This window comes from Osmia lignaria, chromosome 12 (assembly GCF_051020975.1).
Source record: "Osmia lignaria lignaria isolate PbOS001 chromosome 12, iyOsmLign1, whole genome shotgun sequence".
Taxonomy (NCBI): Eukaryota; Metazoa; Arthropoda; class Insecta; order Hymenoptera; family Megachilidae; genus Osmia; species Osmia lignaria.
The window spans coordinates 11,344,091-11,357,563 of NC_135043.1; the positions used below are offsets into that span (position 1 = coordinate 11,344,091).

General features: G+C 42.0%; 1 protein-coding gene across 5 annotated transcripts in view; it reads left to right on the top strand.

The window, feature by feature from the left end:
- Positions 1-3,223: 3,223 nt before the first annotated feature.
- Positions 3,224-13,473, top strand: part of ptc (protein patched) — a 29,610-nt gene continuing 19,360 nt past the window's right edge. For 3 of the 5 annotated variants that reach the window (XM_034336690.2, XM_034336691.2, XM_034336693.2), the window contains exons 1-2: positions 3,225-4,644; positions 10,851-11,043. In XM_034336690.2, the coding sequence (XP_034192581.2) occupies positions 4,426-4,644; positions 10,851-11,043 (412 nt within the window). In that variant the 5' untranslated portion in view covers positions 3,225-4,425. Of the gene's footprint in view, positions 4,645-10,850; positions 11,044-13,473 lie in introns of all 5 variants that reach the window. The other 2 variants (XM_034336692.2, XM_034336694.2) reach the window with 1 other exon arrangement.

A 13,473-nucleotide genomic window follows, 5' to 3' on the forward strand; every position in this document is an offset into this window, starting at 1 on the left:
AAGGTAGGAATAAAGGAAGATCAGCCGGAGAGAGATAATGGTCGTAGAGGAAGGAGAGTAGTCGACTACTTCCTTACGCAAGACGACTCGGTGCTCCACGTTCGTGTTCACTGTGCGTTGGCCGCGTTCAACGGTGCGTGCACATGAGAGACACGAGAGATGCTATCGGCCACCAAGACGGCTCTGGACTTCTCCAGACCACCCACCGGCAAAATAATAAACACGGAATGCGGCATACACGTCCGTCCGTCCATTCGTTTGTTTGTTTCTATTTCCCAGATACCATCGAAAATAAGCTCTCCCGTCGATACCGCAGCTGGTTATCGCTGATACTACCTTTGCCAGTCGCTATCTTACTTATACGAGCTGTTTTGGTACCACCACTAAGATGATTACTAATCAAACATTAGTAAAAATCAATAGCGAAAGTTGACTAAGGATAAATATGCAAATATAGGTATGCTCCAAATACTCTTTTCTAATTTATCTATCGACATGTACATGTATGTACCTACATATGTACTTATGTAACTAGCTCCTACAAAATGTGAACTGGTCGTCTCCTAACAGAAATTATTGAAATAAAAAAAGAATGTAAAAACATATAGTGTGGAAAATAGATCTCTTGGGGACTCTGACGCGATCATACGCTGCATTTCAGCTCGGCTTTACCGCTATCTCTGTCTCGCACTCATTAAGCCGATGCAGCGTCGGCAAAGATCAAAGCTCGTCTTCTACGGAAGACCGCTTAATACTGGGTGGCGAGTTAAGAGTGTCGTAAAAATTATTAACGGTCCCACTGCACGCTGTGCCTTATCGCCGGATCGCCAACTACAGTAGGGTGCATTCGTCGAAGCCGTCACGACAATGTGCAATCATATTTCCTCTCTTTCCATCTTAGGACTTTGAAACATTTTACATATTCCAAAGTTGATTCAGAATGAAACCAGGGCATGCCAATACTGTTTTCACCCACTATATGTTTTTAATTAATATTCAGGTACCATAGTAATATTTCAATTTTCCTATGAAATATTTACTCCATTTCTTTTCTACCATTTGCAAAATAACCCTATATACTTTTTTATTTAATAAAATACTTGGAAGTAGACAGCAGTAAAGCACCAATCTTTCTTCGAAGATACTCAATGAAAACAACGACAAGGTCTCCGAGAGGAGACCCATCAAAAAAAAAAAGAAGAAGGGGAAAAAGGATAAAAAGTCGCGGCTGTCCGTATCAGAATCGAAAATTGTCTCGTATTTGGCGGGACAGGGTGTCGGACTCGGTATCGCAGTGGGTGGTCGTGTATTTATACATTACCTCTTTCGATCTGCCAGCTTGTTTCACTCTATCTTTCTCCCTCTTATTTAATTTTCTCCGTTCCCTCCCGTTCTACCGCGATCTGTCTGTCCTTCTTTTCACGCTGTTCCACACCACACGTCCCACACGTCCCACACGTCCCACACGTGCACACAAATCTCGAGTGCGTGCGAGACTGCCCAATAAACGTTCCGGCGTGCATACACGCGCGTGCAACGGACACACGACGCGCGACCCCGCACAGGAGTGCTGTTACGACGCCTAATGAAGTGCATCGTTATGCAGATATTATGAAGACAGGTTAATAAGTTAATCGTCCGGTGTTAACGCTCTTCCCCATGGCTTAATGAACGCATTCAAAAAACATTGTTCCCACTTCTTTCTCTTCTATGGATGAGAAATGGTAGTTTCGTTTCACTTTTACCATGTTCCTTATTGATTTTCAATGAAATTATAGAACACGGACGAACCCCTTTGCATATGCTAAATCAATGACATGGATTTTCATTACATTTTAATGAAATAAAAAACAAATAAGGTGATCGATTATACACGCAGGAGAGAACACAGTCCGAAGCCTATACTTGTGGCCGGCAATCAAATCATAACCAGTGGCAAGGGAGAGACGCGTATAATCAATTATGCAGATTTGCTTTAGTGTGCAGTGGCGAAGAGGCAGCGGCTCGGCTCAGCCAGTAAACCGGCGTATTTCCGGTCTCGATTAATATTGCCCAGAGCAGCGGCGATTTCGATCTCCCAGAGGCCCGTAAGGGAGTCGTGTTTACGTTCGGGTACATCGGTGGCCCTCTTCCGCTCCGTCTTCGACTCTACGCCGCACGTCGGCCGCGTTCACTGCGCTTCTTGGATCGTCCGAACCCCTCTCGCCACTACCACACGGCACGAAGAACCGTGTATGTAGAAAACTTCCCGAAGACTGTGTGCTGGCAACGATCAGGAGAGAGTAGCGAGAAGAGAAACCAGGAACGAGAGAAGGAGATGCTGAGGCGATCTGTAAGTTGCTCTTGTGTGCCTCGTGCGTGTCACGTACTCCGGGACCGAGTGTGGGTAATGTTTTTGCTCAAGGGGAAATGGTACCGCGTGTGTGGTCCTGCGTCGTGCCCCCTACGCCCCTACTGGTGGCACATCGCCGTAACCTAGCAACGCAGAACGCCGCGCCGATTCAGCCAATCAGGAATAAGTTCCGATCACCTCGGCCGAGTTCGGCTCATTTCGGCTCCGATGTCATCGGTACCTGCACTGACGTACCACTATGCCGCGAAAATCACGATTTGCGAACTTGTCGCAGAAAAAATAGCGCACGTGGTACTCTATCATTTTTATTTGTTTAAAAATCTTTGTATTCTTTACGTATCTTTAATATAAATAATAAATTAAATAATTTAAATAATTTAAATACGCGTCGATTTGTAAGTAGCATTTCCATGATTTTCTAATAATATAACTGAAACTTGTCCTTTTAAAATTGTAATCTATTAAATAAACAAGTATATAATAAACTTACTTGTATGTATACAAGGAAACTGAATTTGGAAATTCAGAAAACTATTAAACATTTTAAAAATATGTAGGGGATCTCTTGATCAAAATATAATTTTTGTATGTACATACTGCTCATTTTCAATTTAACTGAATTTAGCTGTTTATAAATTTCTTCGGTATCTCTTTGCTAAGAGATAGCAAAAATTATTGCATTATAATTAGAAAAGTATTACCTGTATATTCACAGAGTTTTATAATTTTTCGAATTTCCGGGTTCTGGAACATCCTTTGCGGCTTAAGATTCATTCTAGTGCAGCCACGAAAACACGGCCCTGAATGTTTGTGCAGCTCCGATCTCGGCGAGTGGCGCCGCTGGAGGGGAGCCGTCAACTATGGCCGGCGCAGAAGGCAGGCTACGAAAGAAATGTGGCATCGCATTTCGCTTAGTACGGACTTAGACTGCTCTAAGTGGCGGTCGTGCACGCCGGTGTCCGATCACGACGACGACGACGAGGTCGTCTTTTTAGAACGCGTGACAGAGATATTACCAGACTTTAAAGAGAGTTTACAGCTGCCTCCTGTTGCTGGACACTGTGGAACACTCTCGTCTTCTCACGTCGCCTACGCCTGCTTGCGTAAACCGGATGCTCGTCACTGCCGCGCTAATACGAATTCGGTAGCCGTGGCTAATTTCCTCGAGCGTAGTGTGAATATTTCAGCGATATATAACCGTGTCAAGTGACAACGATCGTGACAGTGACACTGAAGTGCGCGTGGCCTACGTGCCACGCCAGTAACTTGTGCTAGCAGAAAGACACGATACGATTAATCTTTGTCGATACCAGATCATCCGAATATCTTTTACGTTTATATGACATAAGAAGAAGAGACACGTGTGTGACGAAGAACGTGGCTATAGTTTCGCGAAGAACTGCGAACGATCCACTTGAAAGTCGACGACGTCCCGGTTGTCGCATGATATTTCAAAACAAGCAAACTCGCGTGTGCGCCCTCGTGCTTGTCGGCACTACTGTGAATCGCGCTAGAGGGAGATAACCGAAGAGAGAGGGAATACGGAGGATCCCGTATACAGTGGAAAAAGCGAAACAGAAGGATACAAGTGAAAGAGACAGAAAGTAAAAAGGATTCAGTGAAGAGAGGGAACAGTCACGTATTTACTCTTCTACGGTGGTATGAAGCTAACCTAAAAACCGATTCTCGGTCCGTTTTGTACGTATACCATCGATGGGCACGATTCAGCAGCGCATGCGCAGAAGAAATTGTGTGTACATTGTGCGCGAATTCCGATTATTGTGGTCCTCCCAGGAATACGGTATTGTTCAATTGCGCGGCAAACAAAATAGACCGATCGAACGTGTGTTGTGAAAAGTGTTTCGTGGAAAATAAAATTACCAATGTTTCTAAAGTGATAATCGTGTTACGTGCCTCGTGTTGCGTTTCTACATTCAGAGAGGAGGGAAAAGGAAAAGGAAAAGGAAAAGCAACGACAAGTTCAAGCCGAACGAAGTAGCGTCATATAGGAGAAGAATAATATTAAAAATAATCATACTGCGAATTGTGTCGGGGCGAATGTATGACGGATCATGGTTTCTGCGTCCGGCCCTACAGGGATCCTAGCGGGACGCCCTTCTGGTTCTCAGTGCCCTCAGGGTTCGCTGTCGTCGCAAAATGGAAGTGCTTCGAAAATTCATAATGATAAAAATGCCAAAAGTCTGGAGAACGCGAAGCAACGACACGAATCGGATCTTTACATCAGGCCGAGCTGGACCGATGCAGCGATAGCATTAGATCAACTCGAAAAGGTATGTTTAATTTTATGAGTCGTATTTTATAGAAAGTATTTGAAATATTATAAAAGTTTAGGCGAGGCAAAAGCTAATTACAATATTAGAATGCAACAAGCATTTTTTAAATTTATAGAAATTTTTCATGTAGGGACAAATACTAAAATTTCATTTTTCGCGTTCTTATCCTATTTATTTTAACGACATAGAGAACATTATAAAATACTGAAAGTCTGATTAATTTGTGTAACATAATATTACCGATAGGCTGGGTGGGTGGTCATGAACGAAAACAAGAAACACGAGAGAGTAGTAAGTCTCGCGCACAGGACCGACGTGTCTTGTGCAGGCATTCAAGTCGCTCGTGTTTTTCGTATCGTGAGCGATCTAATCAATAAAATACACGCTCTCTGCGGGTTATACGGGCATCGCTGTCTCCACATACATGCCGGTTACGCTAACTAGACGTAGATAATAGTGCGAACGCACACGCCACCATATGAGCCCTCCATTCAGTTTGAAAAATTCTTATTTTATGGGTATAAATCCAGTTGTAATGCACAATTTATGCTTTTACATGAATTATACCCTGTTGATTTATGTTTCCGTCGAAACATATTATATTTTAATAAGTCACTGGGATGATTTATTTATTTATTTATTTCTTTCTTTATTTATTTGACACATTGGTTGCCAAAGTAGACACGTTGAAACAAAAATATTCTCAGAAAAATTGAAAGAAAGGTGGTTCATTTCGAAAAATGATAGACCTCGATTCACGTGCCATGCACATTTTGGCTAGCATTCTAGATGGAAAGATCTCGAGGAACGATCTAGTGTCGCAAGACTTCTTTCTTTTTTTCAGGAGAGAGTTAGAGTGTTAGAGAAAACAAGAAGGGTGTACATATTCCTTGGCAGGAAGTTGATCCTACATACTTGAACTTTTCGTTTTTCCTCCCCACATCTCACCTTAAAAAACACACGTCTCTAGACCACCCGCGTGTGTGAAAGTTTATAGCTACACTAGCTAGAGAATTTAGAGAGGCGTAGGTACTTCTAGGCGTGAAATGAAACTCCTTGCCAATATCATACTATATTTTTGATTAAACACTTTCAGGCCCATTTAACATCTTAAATGCCCTATCGTTGCAATTATTCAGAATACCAGAATCATTTCATTTTGCAATTTAAGACTTGAAGTAATATAACGTTAATTTTTTATTAATTATTAGATTGATATTGTTGAATTTTATTGAACTATAATTTTTCTAAAATTAATTTTGAAATAGTTTCAATTGAACAACCCGGTACATCAACGAGCTGGAGACCGCTCGTGTGACCACCCAGAGAGACTAGCTTGAGCAAAACGTTCTCGAGAACTGACGCTCAGTTCGCTTGTTATTATACTTGTAGGTATACGTTTTCTCAGACCGTTCCTCGCCAGTCTCGAAGCAATTGAAAGTAATGCGTCTATTTTATTATAATCGTCGCGAATTTTTCTTGACAGAAATGCTACTAGTATTAAGAGGATACAGTGTAAAGTGCTAAAAGGTTTATTAGGAATTTGTAATATTAGCTAACTAATGTTTTATAACTCCAAAACTATAGAATCTTCATAGTATAATAAATCTAAAATTTCATTACCATTTTGAGATATTCAAAGATTAGTCTCGATAGTCTCGATAGAAATTGTGGGTCATTCTGATTACCAATCATTTTAATTGTTCGGTTGAGCAACAGTTTCTGTTTTATCATTCATATGGTTACACAATTATAGTACCAGGGCTATACGAACTGATGACATTATCAGGATACGAAAAAAGAATGTGTTCGGGGTCGATGCTCCACTTTTCTTGTCGGGCTCAAAAGGGAGAGCCAGTCGGCGTATCCTGCGTTCACGTCGGATGAGTCAGTCACGGGCACTGCCCTTAACGATTTCGTGTATGGCCTACCCGTACGTATCTCTAACCCTTTCAATGCTAAATGCTGTCGACAAATGTATTGCACATAAATTCTGTCTGTATTTCTTATTGCACTGTTTTTGAAAAGGTGGAGGTCAATATAATATTAATGTACTAATGTAGGATTTTCTTTCAAGTGTCAATAGAAAACTTCCAATTCTATTAGGTACATACTTCTGAGAATTACTCCAAGTTTCTTATATAAGTTTTACATCCCACGTATCCAGTGTCTGTCACATATACACAAGGAAGATTACCGTTTCGTTCATTCATGGTTCTCCACAAAAGTCGTCGAGTACAATCGTAACGTATGCATAATTTATGAATTACAGCATGAATGAAAAGACGGAGAACGCTCGAAAGGATCGCGTGACGCGGTTGGCAACGCGATCAGGAATTTAAAGCCCTCGCCAATTTAAACTTTGTTCCTTTACTGTATCTGATTTTCCCTGTTTGGTTTACGTAACTTCGTAGAATAACCTTGATCTCATCGGCAGGTAAACGTAAACCAGAAATATGGTCGTGGTTTATCGCGTGTCAGGTAATCAGCATCGATTAGGTAGGTTCGATCGTGTGTTTTATACACCTGTGTATGTATGTACATGTTATACATCATCGATAGAGTCCATTTACTCCAATTTGTTTACCGTCCTCGAGGATGATTCAGTTACAGCCAACGACCTCGACCCCTTCTGCATCATCTCCCATACACCAATCGTTCGCTCATACATATACTTACAACCATGCGATCGTATTTCCTGTAAGCGATGATCGAACGACTGGCATTCTTTCTCACAGTTACATATGTATATCTGCTGATTACGCTATCAAATGAATAATTCGATTTGTTTTATCTTTAAGCGTTCAAAAAATTATGTGGGTGACTGACAGTTGGATTTCCATCACCAACAGTTATTATAAAAACAAGTTTTCATTATAAATTCCATTAAATTTCCTATGAAATTACGCATCGTTCAGATGCAGCGTTCAAATATGTAGAATCACTCGATAAAACCGTAGTGAAGAAAGTGAAGAGCGATGAAATGGAGCAAGATCAAAGATAACGACGAACTCCTCAGTACCGTACTATTTTATAATCGCCTCTTAATTTCTGGCAGCTGAAAATCCCCTCGGTTCCAGCACAATGCTGTACATTCACGCACGTTGCGTCGGCCCCGTTCCTTCGAGCGAGATTAAAGGGCGCCGACACTACGTGTGAGGCTTTTACACTAATAATACCTAAAGAAAGAGGGTCTCGTAACCGTCCAGAGGGTGGAGGCGACGATGCTCGACCGAAAGCAGCACCGCCTTTTCTCCACAACGTTCCTCTCGCATCTAACGAAGATACAGCTTAGAAACTCATCAAAACAGCATGATTTTAATGTATAACGCATAAACTTGATTACGTTTAATCACATATGTTCAATTGCTCGCTGTTCCTATTTCTTGGAAATTTTTTGTAAACGCGTCTTTCAACAAAAAGACGTGGAATTTCTAAATTTCTAACAAACAGTGTGAATTCTAATTTTGTCCGTAAATTCCAATTAACCGCCACTGCTCTTATCCAATGTGTACTTGCCATTTTTGATAGTATCAACAAAACGGCCGTCATAGAAAAGATTGATTGAACACAATTTAGATGGCATGAAGTACATACGTCAAAGAAACTATCGTTCTTGCTATGGAAAACGTTGCACCGCCTTGCATCGCGTCACAGTTCGAACAAACAGTTCTCTGTCGGTTGCCGAAAGTTTACTGACAAACGCTCTTTGTGTCGCTTTCCATCCACCCGGCTAGGCTTCTCGTTAGTCCGAAGTTTCGAGCGTCGCAAATCGTGGTTAAAGCAGAAGGGATAAAGGAGAGATTTTCGCGTGGAAAATCTTGAAATGCAGGAAGATGAAGCAACGGCGGCACTCTTCCGCTTCTAATGGCGCAAATCCGCCGTAAAGGTCGACGGAATAAGTCAGAAGGAAATGGATGGGTACCGAGTAACGTTGGTCGGCTCGGTCGTTCCTTTTATCCTTGCTGAAAGATACACGCCCCTTGCTTGCTCGAATCTCTTCAGCTTGGTCCTTTGCGTAGGGTCAGTAAGTACCTGATTGATGTACCTTACCTCCTACCTATATTATATTGCTTCGACCGTTCCTGAAACGTTCGACTTTGTTCCTGGATAGGCTAACAATTATGAAATTAGCAATAAGTGAGATTCTTTTACCTTTCTTGGTTTTACCTGGAATGGGCTTAATCTTTTAAGCTTTGGTAATCAAAGTTTTAGAGATTACTTTTTTCATAACCCCTCTATTAACTAACTGAAAGCATCTATGCGCTTAACTGTAGACGTAAGCGCAACTCACACGGTGCTCGATCACAATTGCATTCACGAGTGAATCGTCTGGTCGCTTTATTAAGCGTACTCGAACAAACTTGTCAGCCATTAATCACGCTCCGTGCGCCTCTCGATGTCAATCGTGCATCGAATAGGAAGAAGAACCGTGCCGGTGACGTGGTCGATTCTTCTTACCTGTACCACGCGACCGTTCGAGGTGGAAGCTCGTTACCGGAATCCAAAGCAAGGGTTTTCCTTTCGAACACCGATCCACAGTGGAATTCCTCGGCTGATTAGAGCGCCAGTGGGATCGGGTTTCTTGCGGACACTTTCCAGCCGTACCTACCGCAACAATCTATTCGTCGTTTATCCGGCAAGTCCGCGTGCGTGTATGTACACGCGTAAGTACTTCTTCAAACCCGGTACGGCTTCGTGTGGCCAACTTTTTTCCTGCCATTTACCCGCATAAGGAAATAGGGCAAGATCTATTTATATCGAGAATTCCAGATGACATAATCATTCAAAGGCAAGTACTTACTTGTCACAAGAATCACTGTGCAACATATAGCTATGTACTTCAATGGTGCTAATAGTCGGATAATTATGGTTGAGAAACAAACAGTCTGACAATACCTATGTTTATAGCAGCGAACGACTTTTTAAAGTCGAACGGGGAGTGGGGTAAAGTACGCTTAACAAATTTATGTTATTCGTACTTTTAATGTTTTTTACAGCGCGACACGAGTTTCGCGAGGAGATAGCAGACAGCATAACAGGATCTTATGTCAACGACGGTGGTCTCCGCGCCACGAGAAACCCCATAAGGCCCGCGGGGACCACTTACGGGAAAAAGGGGGAATATCCTCCTCTCTGCTCCTCTTATACACATAGATGCCACTTCCTTTTTTCATCTTCCTGCCCCTTCCCTTCCCTTTCAGTTTATACCTTCATCTCGAATTGTTACTTTATTTATTGCCCTGTTACATCACTGCTGCGAAAAGTCGGTCGTTGTGGTTGTAGTTTTGAAATTGTTCACCATTTCAAAATTTGGAAAAAAAAACATTTGGCCGGCCTTTCGATGCAAATGTACCCCCATGTATGTATGTATGTATGTACGTGCGGAGGTCCGCAGATAGTGTACCTCCGGAACCATGTGGCCGACGAGGATTGTCTGCACGTCTAGAGTTACCCGAGTCTGGGGAGCCGCGAGGCCGCGGCACGAGAGTTAATTGGCTGGAAAACCTTGCTATCCGATACTCGACGCTCTGGCTACTGCCCCGAGATACGTAAGCGTGTGTAATCTGTATTTTCATCTGTAGGTCTATCGTGTGCCGCCTTCGCCATCCTCTAACTGTACCTGAACGAGAGCGGCGCGTAGAAAAGCGTTCCGCTCCTTTTCTCCTCCTTCGAGCTCGATTCCCTTCTGATCCGTACCCTCTCCTCGTCCTTCCTTTTCTCCTCCCTCTTTCTTTCCCTGTCGGCCAGGAAAGATAGGTATTGTTGCGGGTGGTCCCTGGTGCACATTGTCAGACCGGCCACCAGGTAGTGTGCAACGTTGCCGCTCGCAATGTTGCGACTCTTCCTCTCTCCTTTCCTCTCTTCATTTATTTCTTCTCTTTCATTTTCTTCTTGCTTTTTTAGCCGGTTTCTCGATCTTCTAGCGGGCAACCACTGCCCTTGTTTCATTCGCGCCCGCGCGTGTACGATCAGCACGTGGTACCCAGTCGAGTATTTGTATCACTGTTGAATTAGACCGTTTTAATTAATTAATTTTAACTAAATGAAACTCCAATTTTCAACTTGACATACCTTAATTCGTTATCTTATCAAATTTATAAATGTTGTAAATTCAATTGTTAAAATAGCTCTAACAACACATCTAAGACTTGCCTTACAACCGAACGAGTAATATTACGGTTTCTGGTTTCTGGTTTCAGGGCAAAGCAGAAGGTCAGAGGTCTGCGGTGTGGATCAGGGCAAGGCTGCAGGATCAGCTGAGTCAGCTGGGCTACTTCCTGCAGAGGCACGCAGGCAAGGTCCTCTTCCTCGCGATCGTCGCTTTGGCTACGTTCTGCGTTGCCCTCAAGTCCGCTCAAGTTCACAGCAAGGTCGAACAGCTTTGGGTTCAAGGTAAGTGCGTTTTTTAAAAATGGTATCTAACAGTAGTTTAAGAAGTCAAAAGTATCTTAGTCTTCCTTTTTAATTTATTTTCAAAATAAATATTTGCAAAAACGCAAAGAGAAGAAAATTTATTTAAATTTAAAAGATTAAAACTTTTCCATACATTTAATCATTGTATTAATTTAATGCTTTAATTTTATTCACGCATTAATCACGCAAGTAACTGATCGTGAGAAACACGGTTGCTAAAAAATGTTGCTTTGCCAATTTTCGCGCTGATGAATTGTTTCTTGGGGTCCGCGAAGTTGCAATCGTAAATTAATTATTGTGAATCGAACTAAAATTATATTCCATTTTATTATTATGAACCTATTAGACATGACTATTTCTATTATAAACAATTTTTCGTTTATTATTACTTTCCTATAAAAGGGTTAAAAAAAAAGGTTAGTGAAACACCGTAGGAAGTCTATAAAGAAAAAATGAAGAAGGTTTCTCTAATATTTCTTCCATAAATCAGGCTTATTCTTTGTCCAGAAATGTACACTCAGGTGCAATGTTGACTTCCTTTAGTTAAGAGGAAGTGGTAGAAGTGTCTAAGTTAGTCAGTTCCTAGTCTGTCTCTGATCTCTCCCTAGAGACAGATCGAGGCCATTTAAACAACGTGTTCCGACGAATGTAACTCGTACGATATCAGGTGAAAAAATACAAAGGCATAACAGAGAAAGAGAAGTCAGAATGGAGCGACAAAAGGAGAATAGAAAGAGAGAGATACATACTCGATTTTACCCCCACGCTGATGACACACGGTACATTAGTTTGCACGCTGGGTGGCCCCTCTATATATATCCGTGGTCCGAAACGCTAATTCGAACACCCCGTTGCTAACTTCAACTTTAAACTCGCGGGTAAAATCGCGGGTAAAAGACTTACAATTAGAATTGCTTGTGAGTAAAAGTCTATAGAAAATTGGAAAAGCGTGTTCCCTTCCTCTGGGGGAGGAGGTGGGGTGTTACTTAGAAATTTTTTTAAATTTCGGAATTTTTGAATCTTAAAATTTTAGAACGATGAAGGTTCACATTTTTATGGAGGAACCAGTCCACGATTAAATGCACCGTTCAAAAATCAATTGATTTTCAAGAAACTTCCATGGCAAAAGAAACACTTTCGTATAAAGTACGAATAATGCTCTGCAAGCCACGTCCCATCTAACTGTTCCAAGGATTCTTTCGTCTCGGTCCGTTTAGCACGAGGAAACATCCGTGCTCTTTCGTCTAAGATCAAAGTTAAGGCCATAGGATTTCCTCGCAGATTAAAGATATATCAGCGTTTTATGAGATTTTAATGAGCAAACGAGTTTGCCGCGTGTTTGCGCGGGAATAAAAGTTCGGCCGAGAGTTGAACGCTCATCGGAGCGTGGATCGCGCACAGATGCTGTTTAAAATGTAATAACAGCAAAGTGTTGGCAAAATCGTTAAAACCCCATTCGTCTCCAATCAGGGAATTTCGAAAATGAATCGCCTTAATGCGTTTGTGATCGTTTTTCAGAAACGACTTTCTCTGAACCTTTATTTTTCAGAAATTCTTTCGAAAGTTTACGAATCGTTTGATTACCACTGCGAAAAATCGGGAAAAGATTGCAAATTTACTTGCTAACGTAATACATAGTTGGTGAAGATTGCGTGGTCACGCGAGAAGAAGAAGAAGAAGAAGAAGAAGAAAAAAAAAGAAAAAAATGGAGGAAGAATGTTTTTGAGATGGTGATTCGAGATGTGGATGCGTGCGCTACGCGGATCAGTACCGGATATCCGTGAGGTGACTGCAGCAGGCTGCGTTCGAGGCGGGATATGCGGGCGCAGTGTTTCGTACGAGCGTAAAAAGCGGCGGCATGGCACCGAGAGACAGAAGGCTCGACCATCTCGTGCCGGGCTATCCCTCGCGGTAGATGGAAAAGAATTCAACTTTACGACTTCACGGCGCGATTTGATGATATTCCGGGAAGACTAACGGGCATAAATTTCACCAGCCAGCGAAAGATCGATAAACGTTGCTTTATGGTTCTCTTGATCTCACGGAGAACGCACGAGGCGAGCAATCGAAACGGTTTTATTGGCGACACGGGGGTTCTCATTGTTTAATTGTTCATGTTTGATCGCCTTGCGAGTTTGTGCGCACTGTTTCCGGGTGCTTTAAATTCAAGCTCTTTACAAGGGATTGTAAACAAGAAGAATGTTTCCAGCGGAATGGTCTGTTGCCTTGACCATCCATTGTCTTAACTCTTTTTTTTTTTTTTTTTTTTTTTCTAATTTGGTGGTAAATTGGTTTATTTACTCTTGATAGCTATTATTTTTGACAGAGTTTAACTTTATGCTGTCAGATTGATCATTGAAAGTCTGCGAATATTCTTTTAGACGGCGCGGCGCACAGATGGTTCCGCTT